General features: G+C 40.5%; 1 protein-coding gene across 1 annotated transcript in view; it reads right to left on the bottom strand.

Moving 5' to 3' along the window:
- Window positions 1-21,691, bottom strand: part of IGF1R (insulin like growth factor 1 receptor) — a 135,461-nt gene that overhangs the window by 29,385 nt on the left and 84,385 nt on the right. Inside the window, exons 3-7 of the mRNA XM_075273216.1 lie at window positions 12,189-12,492; window positions 8,144-8,286; window positions 5,686-5,830; window positions 1,062-1,276; window positions 148-274 (exon numbers count right to left, since the gene is read on the bottom strand). Of these exons, the coding sequence (XP_075129317.1) occupies window positions 148-274; window positions 1,062-1,276; window positions 5,686-5,830; window positions 8,144-8,286; window positions 12,189-12,492 (934 nt within the window). The remainder of the gene's footprint in view (window positions 1-147; window positions 275-1,061; window positions 1,277-5,685; window positions 5,831-8,143; window positions 8,287-12,188; window positions 12,493-21,691) is intronic.

Here is a 21,691-nt window from a genome sequence, read left to right as displayed (position 1 = left end):
AGACACTGTCTCTCCTAGGATTTACCCTGCTTTTTATTCAAAGATCCTGCTGCAAATCATATAAACCTATATTTAGTCACAAAGCTCAACTTCTCCACATCTATCATATCAGTTATAGGTTTGGGCACCGAATGGTCCTGGACTTACGCTTCTTTATAGTAAACAGTGAAGCTGATGAGGTCTCTGTAATCCTTGGGCTTGTAACGCTGCCATGTCAATAGGATTCTGTTCTTACTGGTAGTGTTGGAGATGAATTTCAGAGTAAAGGTCGCACCTGTGGAAATAAATTATGCTCATGGTAGAAAATTAATATGTACCCTTACATTCAACAAAACATGATAAAATGGTCATATACACAGATCTGCACCTCAGATGGGTACTGACCTGACTCATTGCATACACAGACAACTGCTGTCCCTACAGTTGTGGCTATGCCCAAAACTTGGGGCTCAGTCATATTCACTTGACGATGGGCCATCAAAGAAAAGGGCCTTGAAAACCCTGTAAATCATCTGATAACCCCCTGTATATAATTATAGTTAAAACATAATGTGTGTGTGTATCAGTACATAGCAATTATATCTCTGAATTCAAAGACACTGAAAGCTAGCTACAAAGTATATTAAAGGCTATCCACAGACCAACATTGTGGCTCGTGGATTATCCATATGGAGGTTACAGCATATGTTCTACCTGTGCATTAAGTATTTCTGGGAAAATATAATATCATGGTACAGCATCATGACCGACTGTGGTCTATGCTGTGGTGGGGGCTACTTATATTTACATACTAAGAGACAGCCCGCCCTGCTTCATCTACTAGGCTCCCAAATTAAGCACAGGAGCAGCTATTGTAGGATACAACATTCATTTATATTGCTAATGCCTGTACTGGACACCTAGGAGAGAGAACACAAAGTCTCCTAATGTACATTATTATGAGTAAAATCTGCTACCCAAGTTATTTAGAAATAACATACTGCTACACTATATTTGTTCCTCAGAATAAATGGACACACACTTTACAGCTCTGATTTTACCTACTGGTTTAGTATACTCACAGGGAGCCATATCTCCATTATTTCTGGGATTTATGTCCAGCTCGGTCTGTCTTCCTCTGGTTCCCGTTGCATTTTCCATATCGTAGATCTCTTTTAAACAAAGCCTGGGGTTAAATGCAAAGTACATCTTGCCTTGTTTGATGGTGAGGTTGTGCTTTGACCAGTCCCATAGCTGCTGAAGATTAGTGTTGTCCAGAACATAAAATGCGTAAGACCTATGTAATACAGATGAAAAAATGAAAAATTAACACTTGTCAAGATCAAAGAAAATGGTGTAGACAAATACCTGACAAATCTACCTAGATATGCTTTTGAAGAAATAGAAAAAAAAAGAAAAAAAAAGTCACAGAAAACAAATCAAAAAACTTCATGTGAAACCAGCCTTAGGCTACACACACACAGTTATTAGAGTGCCTTCCGTCCCCCATTGACTTCAATGGTGGGGTAGGGTTCTGTTCTGAGGTCACGGACGAGAATAGGGCATGCTCTATAACCATCTAAAATATGGAACGGAACATCAGACCGAAAAATCAGAAGAGCCTTGGATAGAACATTCTGTTGTGTACATGAGGCCTTAGACTTCTGAGTATGACAAAAAATTTCAAGAACGTTCCTGGAGCTGGTTTCCATCTGTTAAAACCAACTATTATTCTGAAGTATTAAAAACCTACTGTTCCCAAATAGAGATAGGGGCATTTCCTTACATGTTACAGATTACTCCTTACTCATGGCAAAAGTCAAAGTTAGGCTGGTACAGATCTCATACCCCTTTGAGTGTGAGACATGTGTACTACTCCCTGGTATCAAAATTAATAATGATAATAATAATAATAATAATAATAATAATAAGTGTTATTGATAAATTTACTGATATTAAAGGGGAAAAAAATACAGGAAAAAAAAAAAAAAAAAAGAAAGAAAGAAATGAATAGGTACCCTATGCTCCACTGATAACCTGATCACCCCAAACAACCAGCTATGGTCTGTGAAGGTCCCCTGAAGCAAGTATTCAATCGCCCTGCAGCGATATCACAGAAAAAAAAACAAAGCGTCACATAATTCCTATTAAAAACCATGTACTGTCCATATAACGCACAGACAAGTTGCATTTGCACTTTGCTATGGCTAAGAGATGAGGGTCTTGCCTAGAATAATTTTCCAGTAGGGCAACTTAATGACTTTTTTAACCCATAAAACTCCTTTAGGCCAGGGTCCCACATGGTGTTTTACAGTCTCAAGAAAGTGGATGGGATTCTAGCAAATCTCATCCACATATTGTAGAGAAACTAGAGCAGCAGAAATGCTGCCATTCCCAAAACTATTGCAGCATGTCAATTATACCTACGGAAATGCTGGTGGTTTCCCTATAGGTATAACTGAAGCAGAAAGTCCACATGGGAAAACTCCATGAACTTTCTGTGAAAAGTGCTGTGGCAAAAACTGCAATGTATTGCCGCTGTGGTTTATCCCACAGCGCTTTTTCACTGCGGCTTAAGCCTTAAAAGGTGTATTCCCATCATAAAGTGAAACCAGTGGGGGTGCAACGTCTGGGAACCCCAATCCCATGCCAGACTTTTTTTTTACTTATTTTTTTTCTAGCGCATCCAGGGGCTTCCCCCCCCAATTCTGAGAAGAAAATGAGAGCAGTGCAAGTTCAGCCTTCTGTATTCTTCATGATGTTACACTACGCAGTTGTTGCTGGCTACCTGGTTCTGCCGGGAGCTACAGTATAGCCCCATGTATTTCACTTCCATTATTAGTTTGAGCCCAGGGTGGGAAAAAAGAGAAAAGTGAAAGCACAAACATTTCATCCCCTTCATTCTCACATTCTATGGGTAGCCTAAACGTTTGACCAGCACTAATCATAAACTTATGTTATATCAATATATGGTATTGGAAAATTGCTTTAAATAGAAGCACTAAAGTATAGCCATAGTTTAATAATAGAGAAGCTAAAACACATACAAACATATCTCCAAAAAGTTTGCATATGCCTGAAATCTGTCCTTGATATGAGTTCTTCCCTCAGTTGAAATGGTCAGAGTCAGGAAGGCTGGGAAAGAAGAGTTTGTCTTGGCGGAGGGAAGTGTGAGAAAGCTTTTCATGAAAGCTCCAAGTTCCGATTAGCTTAGACTTTTTAACCTGGGTGAACGTGCTGTATATGCTAAAACTAAAGGGAGTTCAGAAGCCCTACAACTATTGCAGTATAACACAGAACCCATACTGATGATTGAGGAGACTGAACACCAATTCATCATCACTGTATACCGGTTATAGCTAAAAACATTGTGCAGTGTAAAAGGAATATTAAGATGTATTAAATAAAGGTCATTTGTTCTAGAATGAAAAGCGATTGTGGGAATATACTTTCAAAGCTACCCTTATCCAAACAATAAGGACCACTGGGATCCCCACTGATCACAAGAACTAGAGAGCTTTGCACACCCCAGTGTATTGCGCAGAGCAGCAGGTCGGACAGCGCCCTCCTTATCCATTCATTTCACTGGGACGGTTAAAGTGTTGTTTCACCTATTGAAATGAATGGCGCAGCGTGGGCCTGACCTGCCACTCCAATCAAAATTGGGGTAATATTGTGCTATCAGTATGACCACAATTTGTTCCTTACTGGGGTCACAATTATTATAAAGCACATATCTCTTAATGCACATTCTGGGCTGATCGGTGTGCCAGAAACTGGTATAGCTGCCTTATGTTTCACATATAACGTACTCCAGTTTTCTAGCAGAATGAGTATTGCCATAGAGACTTGACCGCTTTTAATCAAAGTAACAAGAGCTGTGAATAAAGGAGAAAAAAAAGAAGTCTGGATTTTTACGCTTCAAAACTGTATTAAAAACCTTAGTAAATCCAGCAGGTAGTTTCCACTATAGGTTCTGTTTAAAATGCTTCAAGATCTCTGCTTGCTGTAAATAAAAGAAAACCTGTTTGGTTTACTTCCAGGAAATAACACTGGCCATACTCCTTCCTTACCATACACATTCCTTCCAACCACCCTATCACATGTAGACTTTTGTGCATGTGTTCTTCTCTATAGGGAGAGGGAGACGAAGCTGCTATCACAAACCTCTGTGGCTTAACTCCCTGAAGAACAAAAGGATCAGGGAATGTTGAAATCCAACATGCCTGACCCTTCTTTACCCCGACATCAATGCAAACCTGGTAGAAAATAACTAATGCACATGAACAGACCCTTATTTAACGTTACTCAACAGACCAGGTGTCCATTCTAAGAAACTCCCTACGTGGGCCACTGCAGACTTGTCAATTCAATTCTATGGGTATGTTAAAAAAATAAATAAATAGAGAACATGGATGACAAATGTGCGCTGTCCAATCTTTATTAATCAGTTGCTAAGTGACAAAAGAAATACATTTTTTTAAAAAAATGTAAGAAAATTACGCAACGTAAAATCAGACATGTTCATATGAATAAAACTTTAAAAAAAAAAAAATTTGCAAGTCTTCAGTAGGTGATACCTTTTTTTAATGGCTCATAACTCATAACGATGACAGAATATGATGTTTCGAAGCTTTGAAACGTCATATTCTGTCATCATTATGAGTTGGCCATTAAAAAAGGTATCACCTACTGAAGACTTGCAAATTTTTTTTGTTTTTTTTTTATATTTCATAACCACTGGCATATATTTCATATATACTGGCATATATTTCATAACCACGGTACAAAAACAAACGTTTTCCTTATATGAATAAAACTCAAATTCTTTAGACTGAGAAATAAGAAAACCACAGGAAAAACTAAGGGTAAGTTCACACTGAGTTTTTTGGTCAGGGTTTTGAGGCCATAGCCGCCTCAAAACCCTGACCAAAAAGACAGCTCCCATTGAAATCAATGGGAGCTGCTCAGGAGCAGTTTCTTCCGGCTCCCGGAAAAAAAAAGCAAGATGTTCATTCTTCAGGCCGAGTCACCTCGCGATTCAGCCTAAAGACACTCCCTACTCCGGACTAGGCCCATTCATTGGGCCTAATCCTGAGCGGAGTGCACGGCTGGATGCTAATGCAGTGCACCACCGGCTTTCAGTCGCGGCTACCCGTTTTTTTGGATCGGAACCTGAGGTGGCCCCCGCCTCAGGTTCCCATCCAAAAAACACATGTGAACTTACCCTAAAGGCTGGATCTGAAAAGTAGAACAAAACACCAGTAAATCAATCTATGGATCATAAAAAAAAAAAAAAAAAAAAAAAAAAAGTAATAAATAAATGAAATATTGGGATGCCAGGAATTCACTGCTCTTGAAATGTTACTCAGACAGGTCAGATAAACTACAAGCCCCTCACACATTAAGACCCCCGTTTCTCTTGCCTAGCCCTTTGTAGGAGAGAACAGGTTATTTCTGTGTGTCAAAGTAAAAGGATGAACTAGAAAACTAGTGGAATATGTCCAAACACTGGCATTCCAGGGCTTAGAAAACGAAGCAGAGATTCACCTATTCATGGCATAAGCCGAATACCATGTGGGGCCCAGGAAGGTTCAGCTGCATTAACCTCTCCAGCCTTATGGCAATTTCATTTTAGAAAAAAGTTCTCCAAGAGCTGCTTTTAAAAGGACAAGAAAACATTTGTCACATGAAAGGGTCACTCACCCATCTGTCTGGTTCTCTCCATTGATGTAACGTAGGCTTTTCAGGAAAGAGAGAGACACCAACGCATGAGAGTGGCGGATTTTCACATACCCGGTCACGGTTTCTATCAGGCCGAGGAAATTCTCCAGCTCTGCAGCGATATTTTCTAAAGCAATCATATAGGTAAGGTATAAGAAATCATGTATATAATGTCAGTAAGGGTAAGGTCACATTATGGATATTAATATATGTTGCTCTGATTCGTTCCCCACCAGTTACAAGTGTAAAGATTGCATCCCACCCTAAAGCCACTAAACATTTACACTGCCAAGGAGCGCCATGTGGACTGTAGTACAAGTTGTGCAATTTGACCCTCCTGACCATAAGAACAGGGGTTTTAGGTCATCCCCTCATATGATGGGAGTGGCATCAAGAATGAGCAACTCTGAATAGCCACTGATGTGCGTTTGTTAAATGGATGGAAAAAATGTGATCTGAATGGGGCCTAAGATGCTCTCTTCTGCCATGGCCATACACTCCTTGTAGATGTTGCCCGTGGCAGGATTTTAAACCCAGGACTCCAGTGCTGCAACGCTAACCACTGAGCCACCATGCTGCCAATACAATTTAATGTTCTTTATAATGTATGCTTATAGGGGTTGTCCAGAAAATGGATAAATTAGAGGAAGGCCCAGGGCATGGGGGACATTTAAAAAAAACAAAAAAACAAACCATACTGCCGTCAGGGGTCTCTCTTTTTTGACCACTGAGGCCACCGATTGGTCTTAGCAGTCCCATGCGGCACAAAGCTCCTGTACACCAAGGCAACACCCGAGTGGACTTTGGTGGCAAACAATGAAGCACCGGGCCAGGAGAATATGTTTTTGTTTTTATGTTACAGCTGCACAGGCACCTCTGTAGTTTGCCTAATTTCTGGACAACCCCTTTAAAGGTTGTTTAGTTTGAAACATGACATGTCTTTCCATTACAATGTACTAAGCAATGAACACAGACATCAGAACAAATGCACAAAAAGATGTATATAGCTAAGCAGATTGTACAAGACATGGGAGATAGGGTGTGGGATGGAGAGACACCACTAAATAACTATCGATTTACAGTTTGCAGTGAACAAGGGACAGTAGAAAGATGAAGAAATCCTCTCTGCTAAGAGCCATTTTGCTCCTCTGGGTTTTAATTCCATAAAATCCAACTATCCAGCTAATATGTAACAAGAGTAGTGTGGGATTTATCATGTGCCAGACCAATGTCAGAGAACTGACAGGTACGGCACTGGAGTGGGATGCTCTTAAGCTCCCATTCATAATTTCTTCATGCATTCGTCTGTTTCCAAGAATACTCCACATGGGTGCCAGTAACAAGTCGGAGCTTTCAGCAACCTCTCTCTTGGCACAAGCGGCACTAGTGGTTACAGTCCCGTATTACATGAGTTATCAGAGCTTCCTCCTAAATCCTACATCTGCTCTTACTACATCTTTATCCTTATGTAGACCTGGCTACATGAACTTTGCAACTGAGCGACAAGATGCACAAGCCAAATAACCGTCTGCTTGTGAGCCAAAAGGTAACTGGTTAAATGAGGTGCGATAAAGGTGCGGGAACAAGGCTGCCTTTGTTTTATAGACTATTAGCAATGTCCAACAAATATAAAACATCTGCGGATGTTCTCTGTTATGGCAACAGTTTGTATAAGACATATTAGCAATCCCTTCCAGTATTTGGATGGCAACAAATGGAGTACAAACCTGTCCCAAAGAGCTTACAATCAAAGGTGGCCAATGAGAGACATGACAAATAAGTGGCAGAACGTCGCTTACATATCTCTAAGAGTAGTAATTTAAAGCCTGTTGAATGAAGGCCCTGGCTTAGAAACTGGAAGACGTCCTAAGTTCATTTGAAGCAGAGGGAGAGGGGGTTGCTATATCTGCATGGCAAGCAGGAAGAGATTATCTTGCTGACACTGAGCTGGCTCACAGGCCATCACCAGTGAGCAGCTGTGCTGGGGAGGGCAGCAGGACTGGATCCAAAGTCATCACTGGACACTAGCTGTTTCCGCAGGTGTGAGATCCTACCGCTTTGTTATTCTGTGTGTTGCAGCCAGCACACTCCAGCTGCCACCTGGGACGGAGCCCTGTAACCACATGTAAACACAGACACCAAGCAACTGTACCGCTCTTCATAGGGCGACAGAGTGCAGGTCCTAGAAAAAGTCACTATCCTCACACCAAAGACAAAAAGAATCGCAAAGGAGACGAAAAAAACTCATCCAATATAACTGCCAGTGCACTGAAATCCACTGTAATACTGCATGTTTTTTTTCTTATCTATAGCATGGATATAGTGATGTGCTAAATACTTTCTTCTCGGTACTTCTCTGGTGTGTACCGCACTTTCAGAAATGCAAATTGCACAGAATAAAAAGCCATACTAAATGAAAGCACAAGTCAGAGATACTCACGGCCCTTGCGGATGTTGAGCAGCAGGTTTCCTTTCAGCACGGTGCATCCTTCCAACATCTGGGCTGATGTGACAGAATCAATGGTTTTCTCCTCAGAGTGACAAACTTTTGGACAAAGCCCATCGCAGGGACTGCAGAACATGCTGCGGAGAAAGAACAGAAAGACAGAAAAACTTATTATTACCTCAAATGCGAGGAGCAATCTGACAGTAAAATCATTACCCAGAGTAACATAGAATGTTCTAAATAAAGTCATTGGATGATTTCCACTTCATTGGCAGCAGACCACCCAATCCTACACGCCATTTATACAGGATGCCTAACATACACTTGTATAGCAAATGAGTAGAACCATAAACCTGAGGTCAAGAAATTGATCAGAACAGAGAATCACAGAGATTTACTAAGCAACGTGCACCAGAACGGACTCTGGTTTAATTTGGACATTTTTTGCACCCCGCTCAACAAGGTGAGAGGCCTTTTGGGAAAGAGAACAGCTTAGCGGGAAAGGGGCATGGCTTAGGAAAAAGCAACAAGCAGCAAAGCTGCTAAAGTAATTTAATCGAAAGGTGGAAAACGCAAAAGTATTTAATCTGGCATCAACATGAGCCACTGTGATAAATCAGGCACATCTTTAGGTTGCCTGGTCTAATGTGCCCCATTAACTTTTGCTTTAACCATTAGACATTATTGGTTAGAGCAGGGGACAGCAGCAGCTTTTCGCATCTCAACTGCTTTGAAACTACAACTCCCAGAATGCTCCATTCATTTCTAAGTATTAAAAACAGCTCAGTATGCATGCTGGGAGTTGTAGCCTCACAACTGGAGTGCTGAAGAAACTGTCCATGGGCTAGGTCTGGTATTGTAAGCTCATCTTCTTTCACTTGTAAGGGATTGAATTTCAGTAGTTATGTAGAGCGTGCGGGAAGAACGCAGGCCGTCTGATGATAAGTTCACATCTGCGTCGGAGTCTTTGTAGGAGAGACGCAAAAATTTCAAGCGAACGGTGGCGCAGAGAATACAACAAAAGGTAGGAGATGAATAGTCTTTCTTAAGGCTATTCAGACTTGTTAGAAAAAAGTGTTTGAAAGATAGGATCCCTTTAATAAAGGGACCATTTCATTTGTTTTTCACTACCAATTTCATAAACTGTCATAATAAAAAATAAAAGCCTAAAGTGGATCAAACAACCATGGAAACGTGACCGTACTAAGAAAACCAATAGTGATCAAACTTTATGGACATAGGAAAAGAAATATTCCTTTAAAAAATAAATAAATAAATTATATATATATATATAAAATATATATATATATATTAATATGATAGGACACAACAACAAGAAAAACCACAAATGTGTCCATAGTCTCAGCTAACGAAGATAAAACAGCAAAATTCCTGCACCATTTACTATTCACAGAGCTTATCAGGGAACTACAGAGGAGTGGTGTGAGGGCCAATGAGCGAGTACTATTCTAAACTCCCATTTCGAATAGCACGCACCCATAGGAATGAATGGACGCAGCTGGCACGCAGGGGGTTAAGCAGCCGGCCGCTGGCAAAATCTGCGTGCCGGCCGCTTCCATTCCTTCCTATGGGTGCGTGCTATTCGAAATGGCCGTTTTGAATAGTACTCGCTCATCTCTAGTGAGCACGCGTTGTATATTTGCTATTTATCCCTCTTTACTGCTTCGTAACAATTGTGTCTCTAACCTATTATACAAAGATTTATGTACAAACACTGCCGCGTATTTGCCATTATTCTTCCTTTGGCTGTTTGATGGTCCGCTGCTTTTATGTAAACAAAGCTTGCTCGATGAAAAGTCCTGCAGCTTTCCAACATCATTTGTAACTCAGGTTCTCACTGGAGAGTATGTAGGAATACAGTACATGCAAATTTTGCCACAGATTTTGCCGCAGTGCAAATTCACATTAAAAACCATCATGTTGCGGATTAAAAATTTACACAATGACTCAATTTCCATGTGGACTTTTCCATGTAGATGATATTTTTCAGAGGGGTTTTCTCATCTCAGGATTTCAGCTCCCCTTTAATCTCCTCTTCCCTCCACTTCCTGTTTTCAGCTCATTTTACCAGGGAGCTTTGGCTTGTTGTAAAGGCACAGTTATCTGGATTTACATACACAGATAACAGAGACACTGCTGCAAGAAACTTTACTAGAACGGGCTCAAAACTAAAAGCCATACGATTTTCGTTTTTCATTTTTGACTCCCCTCCTTCCAACCCCATAACTTTTTTTATTTTTTCACTCTCAGAGCCATATTAGGTCTTAATCTTTGCGAGACAAATTGTTCTTCATGATGCCACCATTAATTGTTCTGTATAATGTACTGGGAAGCTGGAAAAAAATTCAGAATGAGGTGAATTTGAAGAAAAAATGCATTTGTGCGACTTTCTTAAGGGCTTTGGGTTTTACAGCGATAACTGTGTAGCCAAAATAACACATCATCTGTATTCTATGTTTTGGTACGTTTCCAGGGATACCAAATTTATATAGTTTTATTTATATTTAACCCCCTAACAAAAATCCAAAACTGTGTTTAAAAAAATTTTTTTTCTAAAAGTCGCCATATTTTGACACACATAACTTTTTTTATACTTCCGTGTATGGGAATGTATAGGGTGTCTTTTTTTTGCGGGGCAGGGGGTACTTTTTAGTTATACCATTTTGGGGAATTGTTTTTGCTTTGATCACTTTTTATTCATATTTTTATCATAGCTCAAACAGTGAAAAAATGGTGGTTTGGCACTTTTGACTTTTTTCCTGCTACGGCATTTACCATACAGGAAAAATATTTTTATGGATTTGTACAGCGGGCATTTTTGGACACAGAGATTCCTAATGTGTATGTGTTTCACAGGATTGTAACTACTTTTATATGTGTTCTAGGGAAAGGGGGATGATTTGAACTTTTAATATTTTAAATTTTATATATATATATATATATATATATATATATATATATATATATATATATTTTTATTTGCATTTGTCTTGAACCCCAGTGAGTCTGATCACTAATGCAATGCATTACAATGCTAATTCACTGCAAAATACCAGCACTTCTATTGCAGGCTACCTAGCGTAGTCTGCAACAGAATGACAGGTCGGGGAGCCTTCACAAGGCTCCCGGCTGTCATAGCAACATGACACCAGCCCTGGAGCTTACTCCGAGTGCCAGCGATCACAGGGAAAATGGCATTTTATAAAGGGGCTCTATCACTGGGAAAAGTCATTTTGAACTAATCACATCCTTGCATAGCCTTTAGAAAGGCTATTCCACACCTACCTTTAGTATGTAAATTGCCTCAGTGGTTTTTATTCATACGCTAATGAGCTTCCAGCCAACACAGGAAGTTCCCAGCAGCACTTGTCTCTGCTATTATCTCCTGTGTGTGTGCAAACAGGAAGCCGAGTCATCAGCAACAGCAGCCTGTGCTGCGTACACTCATAGGAAACAATAGCAAAGGGGGTGCACGATACATTGTGCACCAGTCTAATTAGCATATGAATACAACGGACTTATTCAAAAACCGCTGAGGCAATTTACATACTAAAGGTAGGTGTGGAATAAACTTTCTAAAGGCTATGCATATATGTGATTAGTTAAAAATGACTTTTCCCAATGATAGAGCCCCTTTAATATTGGTCCCTGATGTGCTATTTAGGTTCTGTACTGTCAAGAGGGCAGTGTTAGGCAGGGGGTGTTATTCTGAATTCTGTAATGACTGGCTCTGATTGGAGCAATGAATCAACACCCTCCTGCCTGACACCGCCCTTCTGACAGTACAGAGTCTAAATAGCACATCAAACATCAAAACTATCTGCAATTGTTGCTCAGGAATGGTGAAGGCTAGAGAGAAAAATTCTAGAATTGGTGAAGGTGGCAAAAGGTCATCTTGAAGCTTTACTTTATTTGTAATACCCCATTAAAAGGGCACTTTAAAAACTTCTTAGTTTTAGATGTAATTGTGCCTGATTTAAAGAAAAAAAAACACAAAAAAAAAAAACAATCCACTTACCTCCCATTGTTAGTATAGCCAGATGGACATTCATCTATACATTCACCATGATGGATGATAAAGGGGTTTGCTCCAGTATACAGTGTGTGCACATTGGCACAATAATCCAAGGTGATACAGCGCCATCCTTCAAAGCTGTAGGTGTTCTCAGGGCAGCTCGGGACACATCTGCCCTCATAGTAGAAATGCTGGCAGGCCACACAAGCACTGTCATTGTTTGGAGCAGTGCAGCTTCCCAGGCATTCTGGATGGCAGCACTCGTTCTGGTCTGAGCAAGCTAGCTTCCCGCACTCGCTGGGGCACACTGCAAAGACAAGATCAATAGAATTATCAGGGCGGGTTCAACAATTTGTTGCTTTTTTTCTTTTAATATTATTGTTATAGCCCCTTAAGTGACTAAAGCAAATATTTTATTGCTGACATGAACTTTTGTTAAACCATCTGGATTATATCATCTCAATATACCGCACATTAAAAACAGAAACTAGTACAAAATACACAACTCACAAATATTAACAGGAAAGACAATGGGATTGCTTGTATGTGTGTACAGGAACCCCATCACACCACCTTAAATACTCTGCAGTGAATCAAACTAAAGAACTTAAAGGGTTTTTTTGTCCCCAAATTGATCTTTTGTACTAATTACCTATGCACAAGATTGATCATCCGTATGTGATCTGCTGTTGTCCGACACCTGGACCCCATACAGATCAGCTGTTCTGTATGCAGTGGATGGGGTGTATGTATAGGCAGCTTCTTTTTAAGTAATAGGAGTCTCCAGGTGCTGGAACCTGCTGCAGTGGACGGGGTTGTGCCTGGAACATCTGATCTGTATAGGGTTTGGGTGTTGTACCCCTACAGATTAGATATGGATAACATATCCAGTAGACAGGTAATCAGTATGAAAAATCCATTTGGGGCCAGAGCCCCCCTTTAAGGTGGTGTGATAGGTATCATAAAATATTACACTGATAACTGCCCCAAGGAACATTTATAAAGTCCATCTATTAAAAGAAGAGGTCATTTCAGATGAGCCCTACCCTAAGCTAGGTAGGGAAGTGTTCACATTTATAGAAAAAAAATAACTGTTGGATTGCCAAAGTTAACGTCACAAGTCTGGAAAACAAAGTTATCAATCAAGAACAAATTTCTTGCCTTGTATGATGAATTGTTCACAAGCTTTTCCAGGTTCCCGAAATAAGTTATTCCCTACTTTCTACTGCTTAACTATACTGTAAGTGTGGCAGAAGTTACCAGAAAATGCATTAAATGAAAGTTCCAAGTCATAATTTTACAGCATAGCTAGGGTTAAAATAACAATCTATACTTACCTGTTCGCTCAGACGGAAGTCTCCCTGACCTCTGACCCACACAGCGTGCTTCAGCCAATCAGTGGGGCGAGCCGGTGCTCTGTTCATACAGATTGGCTGATCCGCTTGTGCACAGGAAAACAATAGACAAAGACGGAAACCCGAACTCTCTGCTAGATAGCGGCTTACACAGACAGGTAATTCTATATAGAAGCATCACTATGCCGTAAAAAAAATAACTAGTGGAACTATAAAACTAATGTTGGCCAACAGCCCTTTGAAGAGAATCATTGTGCACAGTGCTGCTCCTCTATTACTCCTCCAAGAAATGTACTGGGTAGTGCTAGTCAAGGGGGGGGGCACATTATCCTATCAGTGCTGACAGTATCAGGCTGCGTAGGGACACACATCCCTCTAACAAGGGAAATGGTAACAGCCAGTTGTCAATTTCTCAGAGGAACAATAGAGGAACAACAGAAACTTCTGAGAATAGATGCTCCCGAACTGTAAAATACAACTATCTAGTAAAATGCAGAGTGGTGACAGGTCCTCTTTATATAAAAGGCAAGCAGCTTTTCAGAAAAAAAGACTGGCTTATTTATTCTTCCAGGCCCAAGAGACTGACATAAAACCATAGAGTCCACATGGCAGGCACCGTGCGCCTCTCCCTGGCATCTTATACAGAGCAGCTCTGTTCCACCATGTGTCTGACACCGACGCATCAATGGACATACAATGCACTGAGCTAAGATCTGTATTCTGCTGTATTGCTTATTAGCAATGACTTATCCATGTATGGAAACAAAGAGCGCAAGTTTCTGGAAAATAAGGGTCATCTAAATATGCATGTACACCGCCTGAGCGGATGATGGAGAGTGAAAACAGGATGTCTATGAGGACACAGAGTGAATAGAACTGTCCAGGCCCTCACCAATACAAACCTCTCATTATTTCTCCCTATTAAAGTTAGCAGTAAAATTCCTCAACATTACAAATCTGCACTGCAGGCCAATGTATGTGCGGATTCTGCATCATGTACAGGAGGTCTGGGAAATACAAGGATCCCAATAGATGGAAGAAATACGTTGTTTTTATTACATTGCTAAAGACATTGTGCTACACGTGGGTATACAGAGTGTCGAGCAACGTTTCGGCCGCATAGGCCTTTCTTTAGCAATCTAATAAAAACAACATATTTATTCCATCTATTGGGATCCTTTTATTTACTATATGTACTGGGGTGGGACCCTATCCTATAGATCCTTGTAGGTGGCGGTCCTGTGTACAGGAGGTCTGGTGACGTCTCATCCACTGTGCTACATCTGCAAGTTCATGGTGGACAATGTGCAGCGGGTATGTCCTGCAGGGGGGTTCTTTTAGGCTGCCAAATAATGGTCAGCACCTAGTACAACAGAGGGGCATTAGAGGGTTCGGACCTTCCTCATCTCCACTAACAATGGACTTGCACCTTGTTTGAACAGACATTGAAAGTAGACAAAAAGATCAAAAAAATTACAAGAATTATAATTTAAAAAAAAACAAAAAACTTTTTCTCTCGAGGGTCTGATCTCTTACATACTTCCACGAACGCATCATCACGACTGGAAGATCCATGAGAAATGGAAGCATCCAAACAGATTTTTGCCCAAACAATACATTCAGAGTTTACGATCCATCTGTCGCTTGTGTGAACAAGTAGTGAGGAGCCTCCATTCCGGTTTGTATATACCTTATAAGAGTAAAAGTCCCACTGCCCTTCTATGACTAACAAGTGAGGAATTGAGGGCGCTGAATATTCTATATTTATAACTCATCCTGACTGTGCTTATGGCCTATTTCCACTCCTGCTTACTGTACACAGAGCTATTTGAGGCATTGTACGCTGCCTGAACAGCGTAGATGGATTTCCTAACAAGGCAGGTCTGTGTCCCACAGGAACAAACCTCAAGCTGTCTGGTGCAGAGAGAGAGGGCCAAAATCATAGGGGAGAGGCCCCCTGCCCCGCGGTTTTGGCAGTTTTTCTGAAAACTGGTGTTGGTTACAAGTTTTGGGCAATTACACGCCTATCTGGTGTTAGACGTGTGTCGGTGCTCGTGATACTGACTGGGTAGAAGTTTTGCATAGGGAGGGTAATGGCAGCACACGCCACAAGATTTCACGTATCTCAAAGGCTCCGACAGAACTGAAATGACTCTGTGTTCCCAGGATATGAACTTCTTTACAGCGAGATCACTGCAAACACAGAAAAACATGTTTTCAGCCAATATGATTTGCAAGTGACCTAAAATACAACGTCAATAGACTTCCCTTACAAGGTTATTCCCATCTCATCCATGGCTGCAGGGCTGAAGCTATGACGTGTCCAGAACTGGAGAGTTAAGGAGACCGTGTATCTCAATGTGCTACCATGTTTGCACAACTCCTATTTACTCCTCGTGTACTTACTGAAACAGGGTAGAACAGCCATATTTGGCTGTTTGTTTGTTTTAATGTAGATTGTGAGCCCCACATAGAGATCACAATGTACATTTTTCCCTATCAGTATGTCTTTTTTGGAATATGGGATGGAGATCCATGCAAACATGGGGAGAACATACAAACTTCTTGCAGATGGGGTTTTTTTTTTTTGTCCTTGGCGGGATTTGAACACCAGGACTCCAGAGCTGCAAGGCTGCAGTGCTAACCACTGAGCCACCGTGTGGCCCCCATATTTGGCTGTTTACATAACGCCTGACCACCTCTGAGCGACTGTCATGAAAAGCAGAGTTGAGAAGGCTCCTTTAAGAAAGCACACACACCTCCTAGGCCTTACGGATATGCTGCTACTTTTGTTTGCAGGGGACTTCTACAGTACTTCCATATGATTCATGTTTCATAAGGAAGCATTGTATAAATGGATTGATCTACCATTTCCTACAAGCAGGAGTGACCCTACATAAAGTCCATGTTACTACATAATACTGGAGAGTCATACAGCTATACATGGGGCCTTATGCTGACCTTACACATTACATGGCTGTCTCTCCTATGCACATGCATGTTTGGCTTGTTTGAGTGCTGTGTGAATCATGAATGAAGAGCGGGGAGAAAGCAGGTGCCTGAGAACAAAATGATCAGTCATACTGAAATCCAACTGCCCGATCTTTATCTCCCTGACATCTGCTGAACTTCTCTATTAGTTGTTAATAGAGATGAGCAAGTACTGTTCGGATCAGCCGATCCGAACAGCACGCTCCATAGAAATGAATGGATGCACCTGGTAGTTCCACTTTGACGGCGGCCGGCCGCTTAACCCTCCGCGTGCCGGCTACGTCCATTCATTTTTATGCGAGCATGCTGTTCGGATCGGCTACTCGTTCATCTCTAGTTGTTAATAAACAGCTAAATGTTACGTCAAAGCTCTGCAAAACATACAGGGACATTATTTCTACTGTATTCAGTATAATAAGTCTCGGGAAGAATAAAGTGTTATTTTAGGTCACAATGCAAAACCTGACTGGTGACGGCACCAAACAGCAGTTTATTGTATATGATGTGTTATGTTTGATGTAGTCAGCACCCTAAGGGTATGTTCACACTATGGAATTTTCCCTATCTGAAAAATTCTGCTTCAGGAATTTGAAGATTAATTTTTCCACTTGACCAAATTCCACACCTGCCAGGCTTTATTTTCCACCTCTCGTTCCCTTCAATGGGAGTTATCAGACGGAATGCATCTGAAGTTTGAGCATGATGCTCATTTTTTCTGGTGAACATACCCTAAGGGTTAGTCTAAGGCCGGGGCCCCACAGGATGTAAACGCTGCGAAGGAAGAGCAGGCAATAACAGCTCAGAAGTCCTGGAGCTCTCACCTCCCCCCTCCTCTATCTGAGGAGCTTAGTTGCTTGTCTGTGGCAGAGACATACACCGCTCAGAGCTGCTCTCAGCACTCAACCCCTCCCTTCCCCCCTGAGAGCAGGCTAAGTCACTTGGGGACTGAGCAGATAAAACTCAGAACAGGCCCATGGTCATAGAAATGCATGTAAACAATGAAGTGAATAAATTAAGATAAAGGCCAAACAAAGCAGTTTTTGATAAAGCAATGTATTTAGAAAAAGTCCTATATCCACATAAACTAGCAGTATAGATAGGATCCTTGTGATGGGACAACCCCTTTAAGTGCACAGTATAGTGGCATGTATTTAGCACACACAGACTGGTAACTCCAGAGTCAAAAAAAAAGTTTGAGAGGCTCTAGTCTACAGTACCAGAAACCATTAGAAATTTTGCTGCAAGTCCATAGCAAATGTTCAGCAAAATCCCAAAGTGTAACATTTTACTATATTGAAATAGCATCCACGCGCCTGGTACTTTAACTAAATGCAGATTTTTCCCAGAACAAATCTACAGGTAAAATCTGCAGCGATTTCTTCCTGTGGGGGACTCCGAGAAGGCTTGAACAATCTGGCTGGGTTAGTCATGACCTACATACAACGGAGACAGCCATGAAGTTGAACCACTTCACTTCTAGTGAACATTAAACGTGAAGAAAGGAGCAGCATACAGAACTGACAGGTCCACTATAATGGAAATGCAACAAAGACGGGTAAATATTTCCTAAAAGGTTCTACCTGGCAAGTTAACAAAGGCAATTGGAGCCATACAGAAATAATAGAGAAGGGTGTGCCGCCTGTTAAAACAATGACTCAAGATGTTTTTTTTTTAAGGCTTTATTTCATTCTCTTAGGGTCACTTGAGGCAGCAAACTGAGAATCTGAGAAAGACAAAGACAAATATTGAATGACGGGAAAACAGGATAAAACTGTGAGGTTACTCTTCAGTCACCCTTGGACATCAGGAGTTAGTCTGATCTGTATGTACCTCCCAGTGGGTAACACGCAGGTCACTGCCCAGGCAGAAAGCACAAAAGATATAACCTGCTGCTCCTCTGTTACTCCTACTGGAAAGTTACGAATACATTTATAGGGGTGTGCCAATACACAGTCTGACCCTATCCAATCAATACTGACATGATCAGACTGTGCAGAAACACACCCCTTTGGCAACAGAAACCATAACACCCAGTTGCCAATATATTGGAATTTATAGAAGGAATAACAGGAAAGCACAACACGGATGAGGAATGATGATCCAAAATTATTTCACGTACACAAAAATATAGGGGCAAAAAAAAAAAAAAAAACCTGGGACACCTACACATGTTACCTCCCAGAGTGATAATGACATGACATTCTAAATCTATAGGCGTTAATATGGAGTTGTTGCCACCAAACTGAAATTTAGAGGTCTATAAAATCTAATCTACAGCAAGAAAGACAGATCTAATACAAATATTCACAAAACTGTGGAAGCTCAGAGGGACACTGCATGTCTATCTATAGCAGTGGATGGAACACTCAGTCAGGGATTTTGATGGGAAGCTGAAGTGACTTCTCATAGGTTGTGCAAAGAATCCTAAAGCAATTCTTCCAGACTGAGCCAGAACGCAGAACGTCCTCCTAGTTATCTGCCACAAACAATCTACAAGGACTCATTTTCTAGCCACAAAGAGGACCAGTGGGAGGAGGGGTGGTGTATGTATGTATATATATATATATATATATATATATATATATATATATATATATATATATATATATTTATTTATTTATTTAATATAATATATAATATATATATATATATATATATATATATATATATATATATATATATATATATATATATATATATATAATATGGCTATAGTATGGCTGAAATACACTTGCCCTTAAGTGGCAGATGGGCTTAAATACAGTATGCTAATCTCAAAACCAAGAATCTATTTTCATTTATTTCCATGTACAGTAGGTGTTTGCAGTCATGCTCTTGATGCTACCAGACTGTTGTTGTAACTTCTTGTGTTTGTATACATCTATATATACTCACATACCCACAAAAAACCCCCTCAAACATATAAAAATGGGAAGATGAACTCATTCTTTGAGGTTCTGTGAAATGCAGGGGAACATTTTTTTAAAAAAAACCTTGCTATCACTGCACCACATGTCTAACAAGTAACATTTAAGTAGTATTTCTATGTCATACCTTAAGAGGTACATGTAAATCCAAGGGGCAATCAAAAACGTATGTTATATACTGTAGTTCAGATGCCTGGTTTGCCTATACTGCAAGGTATATGGCATAAAATGTGTATAAATGGATGCACCAATGCTACTGTAGACAAGTAATTCCTATTATACAACGCTTGTGAAACCTCAGGAATTATGCTGGTTCACATCTGGATACTGGAAGCGAATAGCGAGTTCTCATGGAAACGTCTCAAGGACTTCACAAGGTGAGAACAAAAATTCCCTTACTTGTCTTGTTGTAGTGAATAACACTGCTAGATATTCTAGAGAAGGGGGGCTGAGGAAAAGGATAAAGCATGCAGAAAAACAACAGTGTGGATGAGAAAGGAACAAGCTACATGAATGGAGTATTGTGTGCAGACGTGGGCATCAATGGATGAGGCTGGGAACAGGAGCTCCTGGGCACAACGTGACAACACGTGATACGTGTTTAGAAGTCTGGAGTGAAATCACATGACTGGCCGTGTTTTTCTCCAGACATGAAACGTCACAGACACTGTCTACACCAAAAAGACGCACTGGATGTATGGCACAGGAGAGCTCACGATGCCATCTCACTTCATACTATGCACCCACAACCTGTGACTTCCATTGTATTAGCTGAGAAAACTATAATTAGAAGATCAAAGGCAAATGAATAGATTGAGACTTCAATAAGATGTGTCTAGTGTTTACAAAGCTTTCTGCCAACATACATGCAAAATACCTGGCACTGATGCAAGCAGCTTCAAATAGAAAACAGGATTTATTCCAGCACAGTTGTAGATCACAGGATTAGATACATAGAAGACATTAAAAAGAGTCTATCATACAATTGTTACCACTACATTAACACATTGCTGTGCAAGACCGTTAGCAAGAAATGCAAGTCTACCCTCCATGTCCTACAGCCCGTTCATGAGGGGAAAAATCTGTTATTAAGTCATTTGCAACTGAGACTGAAGTGCAAAGGAAGAGTCTCCAGAGGAGAACAAGTCTCCGGCTCCCCAGCACAGATCTACACCATACATTTAGCCCAAACTGTGACCCTTCCTAGTCTACTCACATCACCCAATAATAGAAGAGGAGTGACAAAGGTAAAGGGGGTGGAAGGGGTCATAAACACTCCCACTGCACGTCCAGCCTCATTTGCATATTACTAAATAACAAATTTATTCACACAATTGGTCTGCATTCGGGGCATTAAAGGAACAATTTATCCCTAAGATAGAATCATATACAGTGTGTTTTTGCAGAGTTTCAGATAATATTTTATAATAATAATTTTTGGCGGCAACAAGATGTTATTATGTTTTCATAATAGGTTGAAATATGTGTGGGGTCTTGCTGGGCGGCTTGTTTTATTACTGTATAAGCCTTCATACATGATGTCCTATCAGTTTTGGCTGAAACACATTTTGCACTGGTCTCTGAAGGCACAATAAAGACCGGTCTGCCCCTTCCCCTATACATTACTATTGCTGCTACAGGTTTTACATCTTACTCTGACAACAGTAAATGTGCAATAGGAAACAAATAGCTGAGAAAAGCCAAAGTGACCATAATGCAGGAGGATCCTGGATGGCAAGCACAGGACAAATAAACAGAAAAAAAAATATTAAATTTTTTTTTTAGCAGAGTCAGGAAAGTGGCCACTGTCTTTAATGACACAAGCAGCCAGAAGTAGATGCAAGTACATAGAAGCCTTTTCTTATATTCTAAGCAGTGAGATGTGCTGAACAGTCTGCAGATACAGTCCTATGAAAAAGTTTGGGCACCCCTATTAATCTTAATCATTTTTAGTTCTAAATATTTTGGTGTTTGCAACAGCCATTTCAGTTTGATATATCTAATAACTGATGGACACAGTAATATTTCAGGATTGAAATGAGGTTTATTGTACTAACAGAAAATGCGCAATATGCATTAAACCAAAATTTGACCGGTGCAAAAATATGGGCACCTCAACAGAAAAGTGACATTAATATTTAGTAGATCCTCCTTTTGCAAAGATAACAGCCTCTAGTCGCTTCCTGTAGCTTTTAATCAGTTCCTGGATCCTGGATGAAGGTATTTTGGACCA

The sequence above is a fragment of the Leptodactylus fuscus genome, chromosome 5, assembly GCF_031893055.1.
Source record: "Leptodactylus fuscus isolate aLepFus1 chromosome 5, aLepFus1.hap2, whole genome shotgun sequence".
In the NCBI taxonomy this organism is placed as follows: Eukaryota; Metazoa; Chordata; class Amphibia; order Anura; family Leptodactylidae; genus Leptodactylus; species Leptodactylus fuscus.
Note: the sequence above shows the minus strand (reverse complement) of the source record. Positions and strands in the feature narration are given on the sequence as shown.